The following is a 21,046-nucleotide window of genomic DNA, read 5'->3' as shown; positions in this document are numbered from 1 at the left end:
CCCAGAATGCCTTCCTTACTAACCAGGTTCCTTGCTGATGGCCAGGTCTCTTTCATCACAGGAATTGTGAAACAGCAATTTGCTAGTTAATGCTTCCTTAAAAAAAAAAGAGAGAAAAAAAAAGTTTCCTGGATTTTGTAAACAGGTTGTTTACTACTGAATAGCAGGGAAAATGGTCACACGTGTGGGTCTATATGGGAAAATCCATGAGCTGCCAGCAGCCATCTGGACCTGGCACAGCCAGGTTGATGGGTCTAACCTAACTAAATTCTGGCAGTATTAGCCTTTTGGTTCTCTGTTTAGTTCAGCAGTGAATTTTTTAGCCTGTCAGAGTACAGAAGTTATGGAATTGGCATTTTTCTTTTCCTGTTGTTGTTTTTCAGACTTTATTTCATAATGAGTGGGATGTTTCCCCTTCTTTTTTTAACCCCACATCCTTGGAAAGGAACCAAGCTTACTCATTCTTTTGTCCAGACAAAAAGAAACAAATATTTAGTTTTAAAAGAAATAGAATGAAAAATCTCTGCAAAGCTCATGTACCTTTTTTATCCTGGAGCTGAACCAATCTGTTTATATAATTTCTTCAGTCTGAACTGTAGAATGGGCAGGATTGAAAACATACTTGGAACAGCTAGAAATAAAAATGAACTCCAAAGGCCAGAAGGCCTGGCTGCCTTGGAGCTTCTGTCATGCATGCCTAGGGCTGAGCTCTGCCATGAAATGAGCTGAAGGGTTCATGCTCATAATTCCAAGTAAACCTGTCTCCTGCACAATAGCCTAAGCACAGCTGCTTCTCTGGTGGGATGCCACCACACCTGGGGACAGCAGAGTGCTGGGGGCTGGAGTGGAGTCTGTCCTATGTGCTGCTTGCATGGTGAAGGCTTGGGCATATGGCCTGCAGGTGCTGCAGGTCTTTTCACACCAGGATGAGGGGGGAGCTTGACCTGCATCATTTCAGGACCCATTTGGCAATGGATGTGCAGATCCTCTCTGCTCAGCTTGTCCTCTAAGTCCATGGGGTGTCTGATGCCTCTGTTTTCTCCCATTTGTAGGTACCTGTTTGTTCACCTGCAAGCACATGAAGCTCGGGAAGGACACAGTTACTGCTCTCAGCGAGGCTGTGAACGTATCAAAATCATGGCACACATGCACCCAGGGGACTCCTGGAGCTGTGACCCCAACCCCTTCCCTGAGAGGCCAGTGGCTGCCCAGCACCCCAGGCCTCAGCGCCCATCCAGGCTGTGCAGGACATGTGGGGCCCCACAGGTACCACCACAATGCGTGGAACAGCCTCTGAGGTTACGCAGTGTGTGTGCACCCACACGTGGTCAATGCCTTTTGACAGCGTATAAGGAGAAGCTGTAGGGAATTCCATGTAACCTATGGAAAGGGGAGGGTCTTGCTCTGAATTTCTGCAGCTGTCTGACCTATGCTTCAAAGATTGCCCCAAAGAAATTGCCCAACTAGAAGCATGTGGATGCACATTCATGGCACTTTCCCCCTCTTTTCTTTCTTTTAGACTAAAACAAAAGGGCTTTTGAGAGGACTTATTTTGGATTAGCTTTGAATTCAGAAGTACAGCCTTGCTGTTGTATTTCAGACTGGAAAGTAATTCTGATTAACAGGAATAACTGGAAAATTAGAGCCAGCTTTTCTCTTCATTTACTGTAGATTCATCCAACTCTAAATCCTGTAGAACTGCTTCAGACTCCTACAGACTTGCACTTGAGTTTATAGTCAAGTAAAATGAATGAACTCCATACTCAACTTCTAAATTTACTTACTGGCAGGATGACCATCAGAGGTCTTTTGAAATCAGCATTCCCACAATCCTTTGATAAATGCTGTCTTAAGAATGAGCACTTAATTGTGAAGCAGGATCACAATTTGAATAAAGGACTCTTAGTTTTGCAATCATGTATATGTGAGCATGGATACCAGGTGTCATTTTGCTGATGGAATGGAGCTAACAAGCCAGTTTTTCAGATTCTGTCTCTGGTGTAACTGCAGGTCGCTATCACCAGCACACCCTCAGTCGAGTATATAAGGATACAGATCCAATCTCTCGGCAGGGAGGGCATACAAAGCCAGCTGACATCTGCGTTCATTAAGGTATGTTGTGTTTTACTGCATTTGAAGTATTGGTTAAGCAGAGAAAACTTTATCTCCAAGGAAAGTTGATGCAGAATCTTGCTGAGTCTTGGCAGAAGGAAATGGGAAGTTTCCCTGAAGGAGGCAAGTCCATTGTTCTCCCCTACAATTAACTCCATTAAAGTCACTGGGGGTTCGTATTCTATTCAGATGAGGATTTGAGATTTTATGGGGAAAAAGGCCTTTTATCACCTCAGAAGAATTAACACCACCAATCTAATTTAGAGGAAGGAGAGGAAAAAGCAGACGTCATTGTTTACAAAGGATGTGGGGGAAAAAACAAGTTTGTTTTTCTGATTTTCCCTGCTGGCATTGCACTAGAAGTTAAAAATAACTATATTTCACTACTGAAGCACTTTGGATCTGTCAGGTTGTTCCTGCACATGCCTTATACGTCTGTCTAGAAAGTGAAGGGTGACTGAAATCATTCTTGCAAGAACACTGTCCAGGCTCACATGCCTATGTGTTACTGAATTATAATCAATGCTAACAAATGCCAAGAAAAGCTGGTACTGCATCCTTAAGAAGTCTGAGCAGCCAAGGTTTCTTGCTAGTACAATGGCTACATCATCAAAAATTCAGTCAAAGCCATTAGCAAGCTGGTGTTCCTGGAGGCAGCATCCTCACCTGTGGTGAAGCTCAGACACCTGTGTGTGTGCAGCACTCCTGGGGTAAGTGTAGTATCCTCAAAGCTTCTTTACCTTTCCTAAGGCTTGAACTCAAAGTGTTTTTCTTCTAAGGAAGTTTTATTTCCAACACATGTACTCCTAGCTGCAGCAAAGGCTAGGCTAGGCAAATGATAAAGATTACTCTCTAAAGAAGGATTCTTACCTTAAATTCTGAAATTTTCAGAAAATTTGGAAATAAAGAAGCACATGCTTTGTTCATGCTTTGCTGAATGAAATGCAAAAGTCAAAAATGTTTTAAATTTCTGATCCAAGCTTCCCCAAGGGCTGAGCAAGCCGAGTGTGATGCACCCTGCCATGGGGCCTGTGTGCTGACTTCTCTGGGCATTGGTAGCATGTGGATGGGACACAACACACATCAGAGCTGTTTCTTTGGCAGATGCTCACATTTGGGTCTGTTTGCAGTGGTGGTTGCTCTCTGCTGTGTCTGCACCCAGACTTTGACACACTTCTCATGCTTCAGAGTATGAGACAGCCAGGGCAGGCAAAAGATTTAGTCTGTCTCTGCTCCTCTTAACTCCCCTGTGGCCACCCTTACCCTTGGCCCCCTATTTCATTCAATATCCTCTGACAACTTGCAGAAGCCACATTTTGACACTTGGCTCCCTCATTCAGTCTGGCCCTGTATTCCCTGAAGACATTCATGTCTCAGATTGATGGGGTGCATCTGAGCTACCTGATGCCAGTGGGCTTTGGAAGTCTGTGTGGATTGTGGTCTTGTGTGTTCTGGGTTCATCATTCTGACAGACTGACCTTGGACAGCCTGACCCTGGTACACTGTTGCTTTCCTTGGTGGAGGTTGTGTTCTCTTAGGATGGGCTGTCCCCCAGGATGCTGGAGGGATGCATCAGTGCCAGGCACCTCAGACAGCTTTTGGCTTTCTAAAAGTAAATACTGTGACACCTCTTGAAAAGTGTAACTTGGGGAAGGAGCTCTTGCTCTTGAAAGGAGGAGAGTAGGAGTCATTTCTGCTACAACTCCTTTGGGGCATTAATACAGGCCTAACAAGAAGGAATAGTTTGGGTTTGATATTCAAATTTCCAGAGAAAATAAAAAAAGAACATGTGTCACTTCTATTCCCCAATCTGCTGTCTCAGCACCCCTCCCTTGCTCCATGGTCAAATCCACTTTGCCAAGTGACACTAATTTACCCCACATGAAAGGAAACTGTATTATAGCTGAACCAAGCATTTTACTCTCAGGATTCTTGGTTTCCCAAATGTATCTTTCTAATCCTCAGAAGATGCTGATTACCTCATTTCTTAATTTTTTGTACCCCTTTGAGAACTATGGGTTTTGCTTCCTCCTGCCACTGATCTAGTATCAATGATGTCACTTCATCTGCACTAATGATAAGTTTATAATTATAGGTATTTTAAAAATGTAGATATTTTCCTTGCTTGTAATTCCCCTATGGAGGAGCAGCATCATAGTCTGAGGCTCCCCAGACTGGCTTCATAAAACCTGCCTCTGTTTTTTTTGTTACAGATAAATGGCACAATGTTCCTGTTCAACAGCAGTGGGATATTCTTCCTGGTGCTCGATGCATGTTCAGGAGCAGTTGTGAGTAGGTGGCACTTTGACACAGTTGCCAGTGAAAATGCTGCCCATGCAATAACTGATTATGTTCAAACATCCATAAAAGAGAGGTAAGCAAACTGCTGAGAGGCCAGTTCATGTAGCGACCTGTGGCTAATATAGAAAGGGAAACAACCTACTTTCATAACCAGACCTGTGCTCTGAAGAAATCTGGTACAGAAGAAACATGTACAAATCCCAAACATCAGCCAGATAATAAGAGATGCAGCATCTTTCTCCCATGATTGTACAGATTAGAGCAGTAGGAATAGGTTTTCTGGAAAACTGGCAGTTTCTTCTAAATAAACCACCCATTTTCCAGCATGGAGTAGATAAGGTCCTTGCAATGACACTTGCAATCCTGCACACCCATCCCAGTGTCCAGCTGTTTCCTGGCAGCCAGTGATTCAGTTTTCCATTTTGGAAACCAGTCTATTTCTGTTTACTCTTACTGATTGTTTTTGCCTCTTGTGGCAGATGAAAACCATAGGTGTGCCAGATTTTCCAGTGGGACTTTACTTGGGTGAGCCAATGGCTAGACCTGCCTGCCTGCTGGCTCTCCTATCTTATGTGTGTCCTGGCTGTGGTCCGGATCACCTCTGCGTCTGTCCCACATTCCCTGTGGTTTTATGTGTCACCACATAAACAAGGAACAACAGAGATTGGTAGATAAATTCTTGGCTGCTGCTAGAAGCAGGTCAAATAACCAGAAAACAGGCTTTCAGTTCAAGACATTTCTGAGCAGTTCATGACCAAAGATTTAAACACTCCTGAGTTATTACATGTACTTATGCACATGAGTAAGTACCTGTATCAGACATGGATAAAGCGGCATATATCCATGTGATGTCTGTATTACATGTTTGGTAGGATGAGTATTTCACAAGTCTGGGCGTTCAGCTAAATGCAACCAGTTGTGCCTGCAATTCACTGCAGGTACAACTCACTGGGGGCTGAAAGTACCTCTCTGAGGACCAAATGCAGGCTGAAGCTTGGTTGAAAATCAGAGCCAGGATGTAGATGGTTTCAGAGTCTCAGCAACTGAATGTCTCTCTCCCATAAGGGATGGATGTGTTCACAGTAATTTGTGCTTGTTTTGATTCCATGTGAAGAACAGGTTTAATTGAAGAACATTTAAATGGAGGCTTAAACTTGTGAAAGCTTACATGTGATTGGAATCAAAGGGATTTAAACATGTTCTTAAAGTCAAGCAAGCTCTGAGGTGCTTTTCTGAATTGGAGCTTAAAGGTCTTGAAGATTATTAATGAAGCAATATTTTGAAATCATGAAGTAATTACTGTCTTTCTTTTCAGATCACTTGTACTTGTGTGCTCCAGAAATATTGCAGACATGGTGGGCAGCTCTGAAATGTCTGTTTTCACCAGATTAGGTTCAGCAAAGCCTATTATCTTCCACAAGGGAGGTAAATATATTTATACCATCATGTTTCTTTTGTGGTTTATTGCTTTTCATGTTTCTTTTGCTTTTTATTGCGTTGGGAAACACACCAGTAGTTCTAGTGTGTTTCCCAACCAAAAATGTACACACACTCATGCAGTGCTTATCAATACATTTCCTACCACAATATGCCAGTGTAACCTAGTAACAACCTCTTGGTTTAGGGATGGTGAGAAGTAAGATGGTTATTTCAGGGGTTTCACACTAGTTCACCAGTGAGAAGTTGCATGCTACAAATTTTTCATTCTAAAGGGAGCTTGTTTTTCTAACAAAAACAAAAAGAAAACCACCAAAACCCCCAAAAAACCACCAAACCCCCAAAAAACTTCCCAAACCCCCAGAATCATTTGATAAAGATTCCATTCTAAAATTCCACTGCTTTGTGAGGAAAAACAATCATAACCTGAAAAGTTGATGAAAAAGAAAACAGTTTGCAATGAAATAGGAGCTCTTTATTTTTTGGATAGAAGCAAGATGAAATCAACAGTTTGGGAAAGTTCTTATTACGATTTTACCTTGGATTGTTGCAAGAAATCCATTGATATCATTGGTCCAGAAAATCCATGCTGGGTTTTCTCCTGGAAAACCAGGGGCTATTGAGTCCAGGTTTGGATAAATAATGTGAGTGATAAGGAAACCAAGAAAACACCCAGCCAGCTTGATTCAGATTTCAGGCCTTCACACAGAGATCAGATGGAAAATTGACTGTATTTCCAGGTTCTTTTTTTTTTCTTGGGAGTTTGGGGATTTTTTCCCTACTGTTCTACTGAAATTTATATCAATTTCTGGTTGAAGTTTCAAAGCTCATTGCTATGACCATTCCATGAGAGGACAGCACAGTCTTTACAAGAATGGCAGTGATTTCACTTTGGTGCCTCTTTGATTCCCAAGCAGCTGTTTCTTCTTTCATCTTTTGAAAAGCAAAAGTTGGAGGATTTTTTTGTTTGTTTTTTTTCCCTGAAACTTCATTGTTTCATTCTTTCATCAAAGCTCTGAATACTTTTGAAAGGAATTTTTTGATTAAAAAGGAATCTTTTTTCTTTGTTTTGCCACTCTGTTCCTTGAACCAGCTGTGCCACTCACTTGGCTGTTTCGGGGGCTTGATTCAGCCTCCAGCCCTGACTGCTCCCGGGGCATGAAAAGGAGCAGGCAGGGCCAGCACCCTCCCAGGGACAGGCTGGCTTGCGGCCATGTCCTTGCCCTGCCACCTCGGTGGGATGCTGGTGACTGGCAGTGGGACTAAGCTGCTGCTGACTGTCCACAAGCCACCCCTGTTTTGCTTTGCCTAAGGGCAAGGGTGTCCACCCGTGTGTCTGTTCTGATTTCCAGTCTGGGTAATTATGTTCTGCTCCATGAGCTTCCTCCCGCTGGTTCAGGTATGTGCACTATTTGACTTCACAGCTCCAGGACTGCCCCTCGCTCTGGGGGCTGTGTTTCAGGGCAGGCCGGAGCATTTCTCCCAAGTGCATGTTGCTTCTGCCACGGATAATACAAAAAACCTCCCCAACCCTCTTGACCCCAGCAGGATCAGGATTTGGGGTCTTGTTTCCTGGTTTTGCAAAACCTTATTTAAATTAGAAGTGTTTACAGGAACAGTCTCGATCCAACCAGCTGCAAATAGCCTTGGGAGCCTTTGCAATGAAAAGCATAATATAAACACAAGACATTATTATTAACATGGAAGAATACATAATGCCTTTGTACTTTGGGACAGCAGAGGACCAGAGCAGAGTCGACATGGGGGATAGTTTAGGCACAACAGGAAGAAGTGATGTAAACTAATAAAAGAAGGATTCGAAGTGCCTAATCATTTTCAGGTAGTCAAATATGAAAAAAGTACCTGTCTTACTTAAAAATAAAGAGTAAAATAGTATTCCTGGTAACTGACATCTGGGTACCAAGCTTAGCCTGTTGAATTATCTGCAGATCTGTGATGCAGCGAGGTTACAGCTTCAGCGAGGCACATTCCCTCTTTCATCACCCTTTCTCTCTCCTAAATGTTCTGCTATTTTAATCCAAAGAAAAAAAACTTTTCCATGATGTATGGAGGGAGTCTGTGCTGTGCTGCTGCAAAGTGAACTGACACACCCAGAGGGTCACTCTCTTTGTGTTTGTTTTTCAGGGAGTTTTGCCATGCTTGGCTATAAAGGACAAGCCAAACCCTCCTGGATTAAAGTCCTTAATCATGCTGGTTATCAGAAGGCAGCTTCTCTACAACATTATGTTCCTTTGAAGCTGAAAGAATACCAATGTCCAGCTAATGCTGATAAGTCCCTAAGATTTGCTTTTTCTCAGACCCACTCAGAGCACATCCCTGCGAAGGCTGTGGCACCCTGGGGTTAGCACTGCTGGGGAGCACCAGCCAGGCAGAGCCCACCACCCTCACCAAAACCTGCTCCTGTTCTTACAAGATTGTACCAAACTGACAGTGTTCACTTGTACATTTTATAGCTAATAAATGTATTCTCATCTTACCCTCTGTGGCAGAGCTTTATTTTAAAACCAGTGCCTCACAGAGCAGAACAGGAGCAGCCTGTGGGGGGAGAAGTGTTTCAATATATCTGTGCTTTGGTATAAAATAGTGAGTTTTAAAAGTAAGAACCTGCTTTCCAGTGACACTCAGACTGGAAATGGAATTTGGCATGGAAATTTTAGCAATGTCCAGGGAAACAGATGAACTTCAGCAGAGGTAGAGAATTTCTCCCTTCAGTCCTGTTTTCTCCCTATTAATGTCTGCTTTTAAAAAAACCAGAGTCTGTCTGCTGTAGCATCTTATGTGAACTCAACAACATCTGCTTGGTCAGTGTCCAGTGATCTTACAACAGTGTGTTCTAGTTGAACTGAACACATAGGGTGCAACAAGGAGTTATAAATGTGTTTGTCTGAAGCTAATGACTAGTGAAATGATGTTTGTCCAAATAATGTGAACATTTAATTAAAGATCTACAGGGATAAAACCCAGGATAAAGTATCTGCTGCTTAGGGCAAAGTCTTGCGATCTTTTCAGGCAATGCTCATATTGACTTAGGTTCCCATTGAGGACTGAAATACTGCCAGCAGCAGTGGCTAATTCTCTTTGCTTTTTTGTTTATGTGCTGCTGTTTGAAGTAAATACAAAAATAGAGCTTTGTATACCAAGTGAGAAACAACTGATGACCTCAATGACTACAGTTAAGCACAAAGTTACCCCAGAATGATGACAGACTCACTTTGGTTTGAACATGATGAGACCTGATGACAGCAGTGAAGGGGCAGATGATTTCAGACTATCCCTGTCTTTGTCACATGGCTTACTCAAACAGGTAGGTGAAGGCTTTCTAAGTAATGTCCCATCATTTCTTTGGAATTCTTAGAAATGGCCAAACAAGCTCTTACAGGGAAAGGTTAGTGTTTTGTTGGCCAGACTTTTGCTCCCTGGTGAGTTAGTTGCTCTGGCATCCACATGCTGGCCAGCTGATACTGTGCCTGAGTGGGGACTGACCGCCTTGGCTGGGACTCTCGCCTCCACCAGGCACAGACCTCCTGTGGACCTTGGGTGTGGGGTGAGAGGACATCTGAAAGGTTTGCAGACAGAGGAGGCCGTGGGTACATCCCCACACCAGGTAAAGGTGTGACTCGGGTTTGGCCAGGGGAGAGGTCCTGGCTTGCCAGAAAGTGTGAAGAAATCACGGATACTACTCAGTGAAGGTAAGATAAAGCATGATGCACAGGACATCATGGGGATGAGGATTCATGTAATAGCCTGAGCAGCTGGAACTGAGCCTCTAAGGAGCTCCCTGAAGTCCTTTTGAACTCCTGTTGGTACCTAATTGTTATGATTTCTGAGGCTGTACAGGGGAAGAAAAGCAAGATGTTTTTGGCTTGTGAGCATAAGCCCTGCATTGCAACAAGTACCTACAGAGCAAGCTTTTAGCTTCTTGGAGATTTATTTGATAATCTGTGACATGTCCAGACCCTGGATCCCAATAAAACTTTGCAGAGTTCTAACCCCAGGCTGAGACTAAACAATTGGCAAAGGAAGAGCCTGGTGAAGGAAGGAGAGGAATGTGCCTAAACCTCTGAAAAATCTCTATTCCTCCTCCCGCCCCAGAAGGAGAGCAAATGGCAAATGTCCTGGAGAGGAAGGCGTGGAGCGTGGTGAGCCAGATGCAAACAGTGAAGTACCACAAAAGCAAAAAGAAAAATATTTACATCCTGATGCAGTTATTTGGGTAGTTAAAAGCAGCAGTTTGAAGAGGATTCAGGATGCTGTGATTCTCTTCAGCCACTGCACACACTCTCCTTACCTTGGGAAGAAAAAAAGCCTTCAAACCAACAACGCTCTGAAGAGGGTACAATACCTTCACGGACCCTTGGGATATTCAAGACAATGTTTTCAAAGGCTGCTGCTAACTTGGCATGCACCAGGAGCCTGTGTGTGTGAAGTTGAGGGGTAAGTGTTGCATGGACATTTTGTTTGTAGGAAGCTGCCTTAATTCCTCCTGGGGATTTAGAGGGAGGATTCCCACCTGCATGCTGGAATCCACATGGACGTCCTTGTGGACTTGCAGCTGATCCAGGCATGCTCAACACTTCTAAGGCATTCAGTGTATATGGCCATTCTGGTTATCCCCAGAGCATTTCCGCAGTGGGAACACAGTAGTTCTGGCGCTCCCTGGAAGCATGAATTTGGCTATACACTGTCAGCAGGCACAGCAGAGTTAGTGCACCCTGAACCTCAGCAAACAGAGCTCAGCTTCCCAACACTTTGGTGCTTTGAAATATTCACGCAGTGCATGAGAGTTTAATTCAGTGAAATGCTGAAATGCTGAGTGCTTTGAAAGCTTCTGAAACCGGGAATCAGTCAGCCTTGGATGGGTGGAGTGATGTGAACTGCAAACGATTTTGTTTTAGTGAAGCCAAAAATTGCTTTCTTTCCTTTTCAAGGTCTGTAAAACTCTAAAAAAAAAAGAAAAAAAAAAAGGAAAAAAAAGGCATAGCTGTAGAATTACTCTTCCCCCACACACTTTTATTTCTGTCTCAAAATAGTGTGCCAATATTGCAACAAATTAGTAAACACCTTGGATTTCTTTAATGTATTAATTCTAAAAATTTCCTCTAGTTCCTGCTCCTCATTCAGAATCCATTTTTAGGGTCATCAGGAATCAAGCAACTTGCAGTGATGTTTATAAACAGAGTATATGAGCAGAACCTTCTTTCTTGTTGGGAAATATATTAATTTGTAAGGAACCAAGGTCCACTGGAAAAACCGTCAGAGTGCTGCTTTTGACTCCAGTATTGATTCACTGAGAATTGAAGTCTGTTCCTGAGTTTAATCCTCCTCCTCTTGCTAGTAAAAACAAGCAGCTGATGTGTGGGTGGCAAGCACAAGATCAAGATGTGGTGCAGAGGCAGCTACACTGTTGCCACGCACTGGGACTGAAAAGCATTTTCATTAGTGATCCCCAGAAATGCCAGTGTTTATTTTCTGAAGGTTTTAGCTGTGCTTGTGGCTGGGTGTGCAAAGGCTCCCTCTGCACAGGAATGTCACTGTAGCAAGTGCTGGCATGTCCTCGGGTCAGAAAGGCAAATGTGCACCTCAAATCAATCTTCCTCGCTGGGGCTAAAATGCGAAATTCCACGAGCAGGGTGAGAGGACCATGCAATGTCAGCAAGAAGGGAGCAGAGGCGCTAATTAAACAGCTTTTCCCTCTCTGAAGATCAGCTTCCAAATCGATCTTGGCATCCTTGCATATGCATGAGGAAACATGCAGCAAGGCTTCAGACCTAGCTATCAAACCACTGCAACCTCAGCATCAGCAATGGCTGTGAGAGAGTCTGGGTTTGGCCACCTGGGACACGAAGTTGCACCATGACCCTGGCCCTGACCCATCAGGGTCTTCCAGATCATTGTACCTTGCAGAGGTGGACTCTGGGGAACACAGATTTTACTCCCAGGTCGTCTCGTGCAGCTATGAAAATTAATGCCTTCTGAGAGTTCACTCCCCATCAGGCTAAAAGACACCTTTTCCCTGTGAGCTTTTCCTGTTCTTCACTGGGGATGTTGCCAGATTCCACTTTGCTCCCATGCAGGTCAATGATCTCTTTTTGCTCACTAGGAGCAGCAGCAGGAGCCACACAGTTTCTTGCCCTGGCTTGACATCTTTTTCAGGGGAGCTCAGGTAGCTGCAGTTTTTTTCCCAGTCCTTGTCATGTTTGTTATGGGTTGCTAATGCTCCCATTACATCCTGCTTGACATATTCAAAGGAACTCATCTCCAGCAGAGGCTGAAGGTACTCCAAAGAGTGTCAAGCTAGTCTTAAAGAGCACTTTTAACACTCACCATTGGGAGTTCTTTTTAAAAATTTTGTGTGGTCGGTCCAGAGTTGCAGAAGGCGGCAAGTCAAAGTTGAAGAAGCCTGATGTGTTTTTGCGAACGACTGGTGGTGTTGCCCCATAGACCTCTGCTCTGATCCTGGGATTCAGAGTATCTGTGAGACTCCACCATGATGTCTGTGAGAATCCAGCTTCTTCATGCATTTCTTCACCGTTTTGTTCTTGGGATTGTCTGCTGTGTGTTGCCTCCAGCATTGAAACTGCAGGGAGGGCAGTGGATAGGGCTTCCCCTCTGCAGTGTGCTTTCTAGTACAGTATCACTGCTGACACCTGCAGTAGCAGCCAGCTGAGGACTAATGGTTTCCTGCATCTACTTTTAGCATTGTCTGCTGCTATTGTTCACTTTTTGGAAAGATTCAGCAGCTGGGAATCATTTCAGAGAGTCTGCTTTGCCAGATCCAGGGATATGAGTCCCACTTGCAATTGCCAGGCAGCTTTTAATGGCTAGATATAAAAGCTTTTCTCGCCCAAGAGAGAAGTCCCAGATGGTATTTGAGAAACGCTGGAGCTGATAGGCTTAGGCGGACACTTGTATGGCCCTTATGCTCTCAGAATGCCCGAATCTGCAGGGGGATTTGTTGACATTGGTGGTTACATCAGAGCTGAAGTCAGCCACGTGGCGCCTGTTCAAGCGAGATGTAGCGTGTTGCTGTATCCCCACGCGGCTCCGAGCGCTGAGCTAAGGAAGCGCTGGCTGGCAGGACACAGCTGCTCCTGAGCCTGCTCCAGCAGCAGACAGTAATAAGAAGAGTCAGTATCTCTTCCTCCTCTTACACTGAACAGTGAAATCAAACGTGTCATTGCGTGTGCCTAATGTTTGGGAAACATGCTTAATTGAGAGGTTTGGAAGGAAAATTTCTGAGATTATCCTCCGAGCAGCATTTTTCCGGCCGCGTGTTAGTCAGAGCTGAATCAGAGGAGTCGAATCCTCTTGGTCCCCTTGGCTCTCAGCCTTTCCAACCCAAGTGCCAGTTAATACTAACACTGCAATGAACTTGGGCTTGGTGCGAGCCGAATCAAACACCCTACCTCAGTCACAAAATAAGCAGGATATTCTTTGGACTGTGGCAGATCAGACACTGCAAAAACATCGGAGCCTTGGCGCACAGCTGATGCCTCCGAAAATGACATGTCTTTCCACTGTCTGATTGCTTGTTTTGATCTCTGCTGATGAAGATGGATGCAATCAGGGAAACTGTCCCTGGTGAGCAACCGGGATTATAAAACCAGAAGGCATTTTGCATGACCTGATGGTAAGTACTGTGCAGCTCTTGGCTCTAAAGAAAGCAAAGGTTGAGGAATTTCTTGAACTAGTTTCCTATCAGTTTGCCATGGGTTTATGGCAGAAACAAGATGATGAGCTGGACAGAGCAGAGATACTCCTCTAAGTCTGTAACGGGCCAGAACAAAGAAGTTTCTTTCCTACCTACAAAGGAACAGGAGAGCAAATGCATGTCATCACTGTCAAAAAATAATTTCCTTCTTTTTATTCTTGTGTTCTCTTATATCATCTGAATGTATTTTATGACCAAAACCTTTCTGGTTGGAATCGGACTTTATGCAGCACTTACAGCTGTGTCCACACTCTAAGAAACACTGTTTGTCTGCAATGACCATCCTGTGGTCTTACCTCTTGTTTAGTTCTTCCTCTATCATTAAAGCAGAATGTAGTGATTGCGTTTGCAGATCAGGCTGTGTAATAACCACTAATAAATCTTGACATTTTAATGGTGACTGCTGTACTTAGGGTGTACCTCTAATAATGTTTCTTTAAAAGGGCTCTGGCTTATCAAATGTTGATGGTTAACGCTGTTAAAATGTCAGACACGTGCAGCCTGGTTCTGGCACAAATTCCATGGTGACAGCATTGCTCTCTGATAATGTATATCATTCAAAGTTATAGCATTGCTAAGTGCATTCCTCTCTTCTGCTGCTCTGTAGCAGCATTTCAGCACCTGATAGACAGTACCAAGACCTGAGTCTATGCTGTTTCCAGAGCTCAGGGCTGTCAAATACACCATACCAAAGCAAACAAACATTTCCCTGCTGAAATAATTCCTGTAAAATCTGGTTCTAATGTTATTTTTAATATAATTATTGTATTACATGTGGTTTGACCCCATCATTGTACTTGGAGCTGTATCACTTTTATGAAAAGTACAGACGTGTTTTGCATATATACACTGCAAAATTTGCTCAATTAAGTACTGGCTTCTTCCATATCTTTTTCTCATGGTGTTTTTGTTTAGCTCATACTAACAAGTGACATTTAAAATAACATGTGTTTTTTGCCCTAAGGAAATTGGAGCACCCAGGATTTTTTTTCAATGCTTATTTTTGCGTCGAACTAAGCTGTGTGATGCATATGTTTATCCTGTTTCTTCAGTGGGATGTGACATGACAGCTACAAATAAATGTCTTTGATATTCCTCAGACACTGGCTTATATGATAAAACCTAAAGGCTCTGAGGACTACATGTGAATTTTAAACAGTGTCTTATGAATACAGAAGTAGGTGTCCTTGTCTCCCTGTGAATACACATGTCAATAAATTGTCATGAGCCTGGGGCAGAGCTGCAGAATCAATCACTGGAGACCAGAGAGAATCACATTAATTCTAACTTTGACTTTCATGACACTGCTTGTTTGTTTTTGCTGGGGGTTGGCTATGGAAGAAACAAAAACATTAGGTAGACTGGTTTCAAAAGCAGCTTTTGGTTTTGCAAGAAAATTCTGAGCTGGCACACTAAACAGACAATATTTTCTTAGATCTGAAATCTAAGAAATTGCAGGCTTCAGGCTGGAAGTGTGAGTACCATTTATGTTGGGGGTACACAAAACACCTTTGCTAAAAATGTGTGGGTAGTTCAGGGGGAGAGAGGTGCCACCGAAAGGTTATTTCATGAAAATTTGTCACTCAGGAAACATTTTCTCTGTTGTGTTTCATTACTTTTTAGCACTTGTGAACATGCAGCCCTAGAGAGCACTGACATGGGATGTGTTTATATGACATTCCTAAGGCATTTTTGGTTACAGCTGGTGGCTGCTTTCTGAGTGTCTATTTGGATTCCCGAGAGGGTTTATCCTAAACCAAACAAAGGGTCAGGAGCTGCCCCTGGCTTCTCACTCTGTTTAGGCTGGTCCTGAAGCAGTGCAAAGGTGTTCTGAGCCATTGAGCTGAATGGGAGTGGATATGATCTGGCATAAAGCTGCAATAACCTCCTTTTTTATTATTTTATGCAGCGAGTAAGCTAGAAAACAAAAGTGACATTTCCTTGATATTCTCTTTTTCACAGGTATCCATCCAGAGAACTAAAAATCCTGAACAATGGCTCTGCCTACCTCCAAGTACCTGGCTGGAAATTTCATTTATTTGCTGTTTGTAATCTCTTCGATAAGTACAGGTAAGTTTTCTTGCCATGGGGAAAAGGCCATGGTTTTTAATGCTATTATTAATAACTTTAGATTGAGCAACTTCTTGCTCTTCTTTGTGTAAGAAAAGTCAAGGACAGAGTGAGAAAACTCAGGAAGAAAGCAGTTTTCTGACATGCCAATATTTTCAGTTGAGGGCAGCTGGAGTGGCAAAGACTGAAATTTCTGAGGAGGTGAAAGTACCCTCAGCACTCCCTCAGACTCTGCCACACAGTCTTAAACCAAACCCAACAAACTGTCACAAAAAATAACAAAGAAAACCTCAGGTTCTAATAGCTCTGGCTGAGGGAGGTGTAGGTGAACATTTTGCTGCGTTGCCCAAACCCAGATGTGGGTGGGACAGCCCTGTCCCTTGGGTTTTGTCTCTTCCAAGTAGTCCTGTTACAAAGCAGTCTAGGGGAAGGGGAAAAGGGGAGCTTGATTTACATGTTCTATATACAGCTATTTCGGAGGTTTGTATTTATTTAAAACAAAGAGACCATATGTCTTTCCCCAAACACTGCAGCTGCATGAAGAAACCTTTCATTGTCGTGCTCAGGCCCTTTTGGTCAAGAAGCAAACACTTAGTTAATTCTTTGTGTTGGTTAGAATTTGCATTCTTATTTTAGAAATGACAGTAATCAAGCTGTCAAGGTAACTGAACCAGCTGGCAGAAGGTGCTCAGCCTGACGGTGCCCTTGGTGCAGCAGATGTGGGTGACGCGCACAACTCCTGGTATAAATTGGTTAATGAAATTGGGAATTTGGGTCCTTTGTTCTGGGTTGTGCTGACTTCTGCTGATTGTCATCCCAAACATCAGCACAAATTCCTCTTGATTTCCCTTTAGGCTTCACTGTCTCTCTCTCTGTTTTAAAATAATGGATTTTGGGTCTCAAGGCATCTTTTGAGATTGCAGGAAGCTCTTTGGATACTAGCATAATCAGGAAAGGGGAAAATAAACAAGTTTTTGTCCTGTCCACTTCATCTAGTTGGTAAATTATACCACTACGTTAGGATTGATTCTTTTGATGGAAAAAAACAGTTTAGTGGGGTATTTTTGGTTTTGGTTTTTTGTTTTTTTTTAACATTTTGCTGTCAGTGTGTATTGTAATTATAGTTGAACACCTATTTACAATGCAAGCCCTGTTTTCTGTCTGAAATATATATATTTTCTAACTTTTACTAATTCTGTCTGTCTTCTGGTAGGAACCCAGAAACACCCTCTGATTTTTCTCAATTACTATAAATTGGAGAAAGTGTCTCTGACATTACTGATACACTTCTAGCTTTCAGCTGGCACAAGTGGTTTCAAAATCAGTGCCTGGATGTTTATCAGTATCTGACTTGCTACCTGGCCCTCTCTGATTTGATTACTTAATGTATGAGGAAAAAGTTTGCAGAGAGCCGAGGCATTTGTAGCCCACATGAGCCACCCCTTGCTTACCTGGAATAGATGGCATTTAATGGGGCTCTGGAGGCATTAAAGCCATGACTGGTCCAATTCTATTGTTTTCTTAAAATATGAAGCTGGTGGGGGAATGTGAGAGGAAACTGAATGCAGATGGACAGATTTTGTTCCTGTTGCAGTGGAATTACAGATGTCCTTCACATTTCACAGTGGCAGCACAAAATAACTGGCTGTCAAATGCACCAGCATCAGGAAATATCTCCTTGCCTGGATTCACATCACTGTCCTTTCCAATAACTGAATGCATTATAAATCTGTGGGGCAAAACCCACCCAACTTTACTATACTAAATGCCAGAGATACAACTCTGCTGAGGTCAAGGTGTTCATCCCACATCTACTGTCACTGATTTGTTGATCCTTAAGTTTTCCCTATGGTGTTTTTGTTTTAAAGGATAAAATTTAGAAAGCTGGTGAGAACTCCCAACCATTTCTGAAGGCAAAGGGCTCATTGTTCAAACTTCTACTGACCTCAGCTTCCTAGGATTAGGAAGGGTTCTACCCTCAGAAAATATGCATCACACATGAGACTCATCACAGTTTTGTTGATTAGAGTAAGATGTGAGTCTCACATAATGACTGGGGTTGTATCAGGGAAATATTTTATCTTAAGTAAATACTTACAACATGAGACTCTTGAATTGGTATGAGAGCTATTTAGACTAATGTGTCATGGCAGCTTGTCATGAAATTTGTGTGTGGACACTGGTGATGTGTGATCCCAAAGTGAATAATTTTTATTGCTTCTGCTTAGAAAAGCTTACTAACCCGTATACACTCTCTTGTGAGATTCCTTTTGCTCTCTGTTACAAGATGTACTGATAATTCCTTGGTGTTAGGTGTTTTCATGTTAGTTTGATCTCTTAAACTTTCCATCTCCAGTGAAAATACAGAATCCAAATGTATTTTAACATTATTACATTAAAGAAAGCAGGTACTTTGGGGACAATTTTAAAGATAGTAGCTTAATTCTTTCACCAACACCTTCCTTGGGCCTATGAAAGGCTTTGCATGTGTCTGGATGTCACTGGAGGAAGGGCTCAGTCATAGCCCCTTCTTGGCAGTTTTCTAGAAACCCAATCCCTCGCAAGGCTCCTTTGCATCGGGATTTTCCATGCTTCCAGAAAACAGAAAGCCATACAGCTTAAGCTGTTGTTTGTTTTCTTTTGGTCGTGACCCACATGTACTCTGCTGCACTGAGATATTGCAGTGTTCCAGAGAGTCAGCAAAGGGGAGTACTGGGAATGACACTGTAAAGATGCCCAGATATGGAGCTTTCTGTCTCACACCAAACAAATGGTGATTGTCTTCACTCTCCATCTCTACCCAGGAGAAGCAGCTATCACATGTCCCGATAGAGATCCTGAATTAGAAATCTGGAACCCAGGTCACAATGAAGAAAACCTCGTTGAAATCCGCAATGGCAGGAAGCTCCTCCTCTCTTCTTCTGCGACTGTCCACTCTATCCACATCACTGATGGAGGTAAAGCACACTGGTGGCAAGGCTGGGTGAAGTTTGCCTTCCACTGTGGCTATTTACATCACTCTGTATCATGCTGGGAGAGCTTCCTGCTTCTTGCTGAGAGATGGGTGGCTACTGGGCAAACAGCTTTACCTCAGTGCCAGGCTGGGTGGCAGCCGAGATGCTGAGACTCTTTAGCCATTACAACCAACCTATTTTCTGTTCTTTCTGGAGAATTTACAGAAGTAGCCCAGTATAATTATCAGTTCCACTTCTGTGATTTGCTTCAAAAGCATTGTTTTATTAAGTCACTGGCCTGGAAACATCATTCTGCAGTAGTTGTGTTCTCAGGGCCTCAGGACAGGGCAGATGCATATGTGCCTCTGTCTCCAAGGACAGAGTCATAGTGTTGCTGGCATTAATAGCTGTTATTCATCCCAACTCTGAATTTCTGTCTCAGTTTTGAATGAGTCCTGTTCCATGCAAATCTTAATTTCATTCTTCAAGAACTGGACTGAATTAAAACCATGTAACGTCTTCAAGATTTGTATTGAGAGTTCTTTCAGGGTGGAAGAGCAGAATTTTTCAAAAATTGAGAAGGGAGCCCAGAACTGGTTTAAGACAATGATACCACAACCTTTGATGAGCTGCTGTGTGATAAAGCAAATGTCATAATCTTTTCTACTTAGGAAAACTGGTCATTAAAGATGATGTTCAGCCTATCACTCTGCGTACCAGACACATACTCATTGAAAATGATGGAGAGTTACACATTGGCAGTGAGCTGTGCCCATACCAAAGCAATGTGGTTATCATCTTATATGGGCGGTATGTATGCATGATCAAATATTATCTTTGAATCTCTAGGGTCTGTTTTCCAAATCAAGGAACAAAAATATTTCCTGAAAATTACATTTTCTCAGATATCCATGCTCAGTGGAAAGTTCAGTAACCTTTTATACTATTTAAATGGCCCATAAGAATTGATACAAGGTTTGTTTGGGTTTTTTTCTCTCCTGCTGGGATATGAACATTGAGGTGTTTGGTCATGCCAGAGAATCAGCATGCCACCTTCCTACCACTCAAACTGATTTTCCAGAATAAGCTTAAAACCTGAGGATTTCTTTTAATCTGAAAATCCTACTCCTTAAACATTCTTTCTTCCTGGATGACAGTGGTGAGCTGTAGGATAATACATTTATGTCCTACAGATTGCTACAGCATCTCTTAGAATTTCAAGGATGTCAAATTCATGTTTAACAACCACCAGACCTCCTAGCTCCTGGTTAGGGTTCTAGTTGCCTTCAGAATTCAAGAATACAGATGTGTCCTTCAGTCTGGGCTCCAGGCCTCCTCTGGTCCAGATATCATGAATATAGCATGTATAACCTGTGTTCCAGATTGCTGTTGGTCTTCAGTAGCTGCTAGTATTATGTAAAAGAATTTATTCTCTGTACAATGTGAGCAGTTGCTGATTCTTGGAGTAGCTAAAAGAAATGCCCTGCAAACCATGATACTTCTCTCCTCAAGGCATAGTAGCATAAGGAGAGAGGCTCCTTGGCTGTCAGATACAAACCCAAACCTGGTGCCTTTCCTCCCTTCTTGCTGCAGAGCGGATGACGGCAGCCAGCCAAATCCCTACTTTGGGCAGAAGTATCTTGGAGTAAGTAAAGGTGGCACTCTTGAGATCCATGGGAAAAAAAAGCTGTCCTGGACTTTCTTAAACAAGACTCTTCATCCTGGTGGCATGGAAGAAGGTGGATATTACTTTGAAAGGAGCTGGGGCCATCGGGGTGTCATTGTCCATGTTATTGACCCGAAGACAGGGGCAGTTGTCCATTCTGATCGGTGAGTGACTTTCGACTGTCTGGATGTGAGGATTTTTGAGAACGGGTTGGGGGCAGAATCTTAGCAAGCTCAGAAATGCACATTTTAACATCTTGTTCAAATGGGTGTTACTGCATGTCTATGTAATTCTTTCTAGACCAGTAATCTCCAAAACCATTGAGTGAGTAGTGTTACTACCTCACTAGTCTTTCAACTAGAATTTAATCAATTTGGATTAACAGAAACCCCTTGTATACCTCTTAGATAAGGGCTTTTCTATTAGAACATCATTGCTGTAAACAATAAAAAAGAGTAATTTCTTTGTATCACTTGCTTTTCAGTACAAAAAGCTGTGATGATCACTGAAGTAAATGTTTATGGGTGTTTTTATCACTTCAGGTTTGATACCTATAGAGCAAAAGAGGAAAGTGTTCGTCTTGCCCAGTATTTGGCCAGAGTTGCGAATGGCATGATCCTGTCAGTTGCAGTGAACGATGAAGGATCCAGAAACTTGGATGACTTGGCCAGGAAAGCAATGACCAAACTGGGCAGCAAGCATTTCCTCCACCTTGGGTTTAGGTATGTGCCAGTCCTGCCAGTTCTCCCAGCACAGAGGCTTTATTATTTTCCT

The 21,046-nt window shown here is 42.9% G+C and overlaps 2 protein-coding genes across 3 annotated transcripts in view; both read left to right on the top strand.

Moving 5' to 3' along the window:
* Positions 1-8,336, top strand: part of LOC139678193 (cell surface hyaluronidase CEMIP2-like) — a 49,002-nt gene extending 40,666 nt beyond the window's left edge. Inside the window, exons 21-25 of the mRNA XM_071568840.1 lie at positions 1,053-1,266; positions 2,011-2,112; positions 4,326-4,486; positions 5,729-5,838; positions 7,996-8,336. Of these exons, the coding sequence (XP_071424941.1) occupies positions 1,053-1,266; positions 2,011-2,112; positions 4,326-4,486; positions 5,729-5,838; positions 7,996-8,216 (808 nt within the window). The 3' untranslated portion in view covers positions 8,217-8,336. The remainder of the gene's footprint in view (positions 1-1,052; positions 1,267-2,010; positions 2,113-4,325; positions 4,487-5,728; positions 5,839-7,995) is intronic.
* Positions 1-21,046, top strand: part of CEMIP (cell migration inducing hyaluronidase 1) — a 106,458-nt gene that overhangs the window by 37,048 nt on the left and 48,364 nt on the right. The window contains exons 1-7 of one of the 2 annotated variants that reach the window (XM_071568052.1): positions 9,100-9,175; positions 9,964-10,305; positions 15,545-15,652; positions 18,457-18,609; positions 19,278-19,416; positions 20,200-20,436; positions 20,815-20,994. In XM_071568052.1, the coding sequence (XP_071424153.1) occupies positions 15,577-15,652; positions 18,457-18,609; positions 19,278-19,416; positions 20,200-20,436; positions 20,815-20,994 (785 nt within the window). In that variant the 5' untranslated portion in view covers positions 9,100-9,175; positions 9,964-10,305; positions 15,545-15,576. Of the gene's footprint in view, positions 1-9,099; positions 9,176-9,963; positions 10,306-15,544; positions 15,653-18,456; positions 18,610-19,277; positions 19,417-20,199; positions 20,437-20,814; positions 20,995-21,046 lie in introns of those variants that run through there. The other variant, XM_071568053.1, reaches the window with a different exon arrangement.

The sequence above is a fragment of the Pithys albifrons genome, chromosome 13 (genome assembly GCF_047495875.1).
Source record: "Pithys albifrons albifrons isolate INPA30051 chromosome 13, PitAlb_v1, whole genome shotgun sequence".
Taxonomy (NCBI): Eukaryota; Metazoa; Chordata; class Aves; order Passeriformes; family Thamnophilidae; genus Pithys; species Pithys albifrons.
The sequence above is the reverse complement of the archived record's forward strand: the minus strand, read 5'-3'. Positions and strand labels throughout refer to the sequence as shown.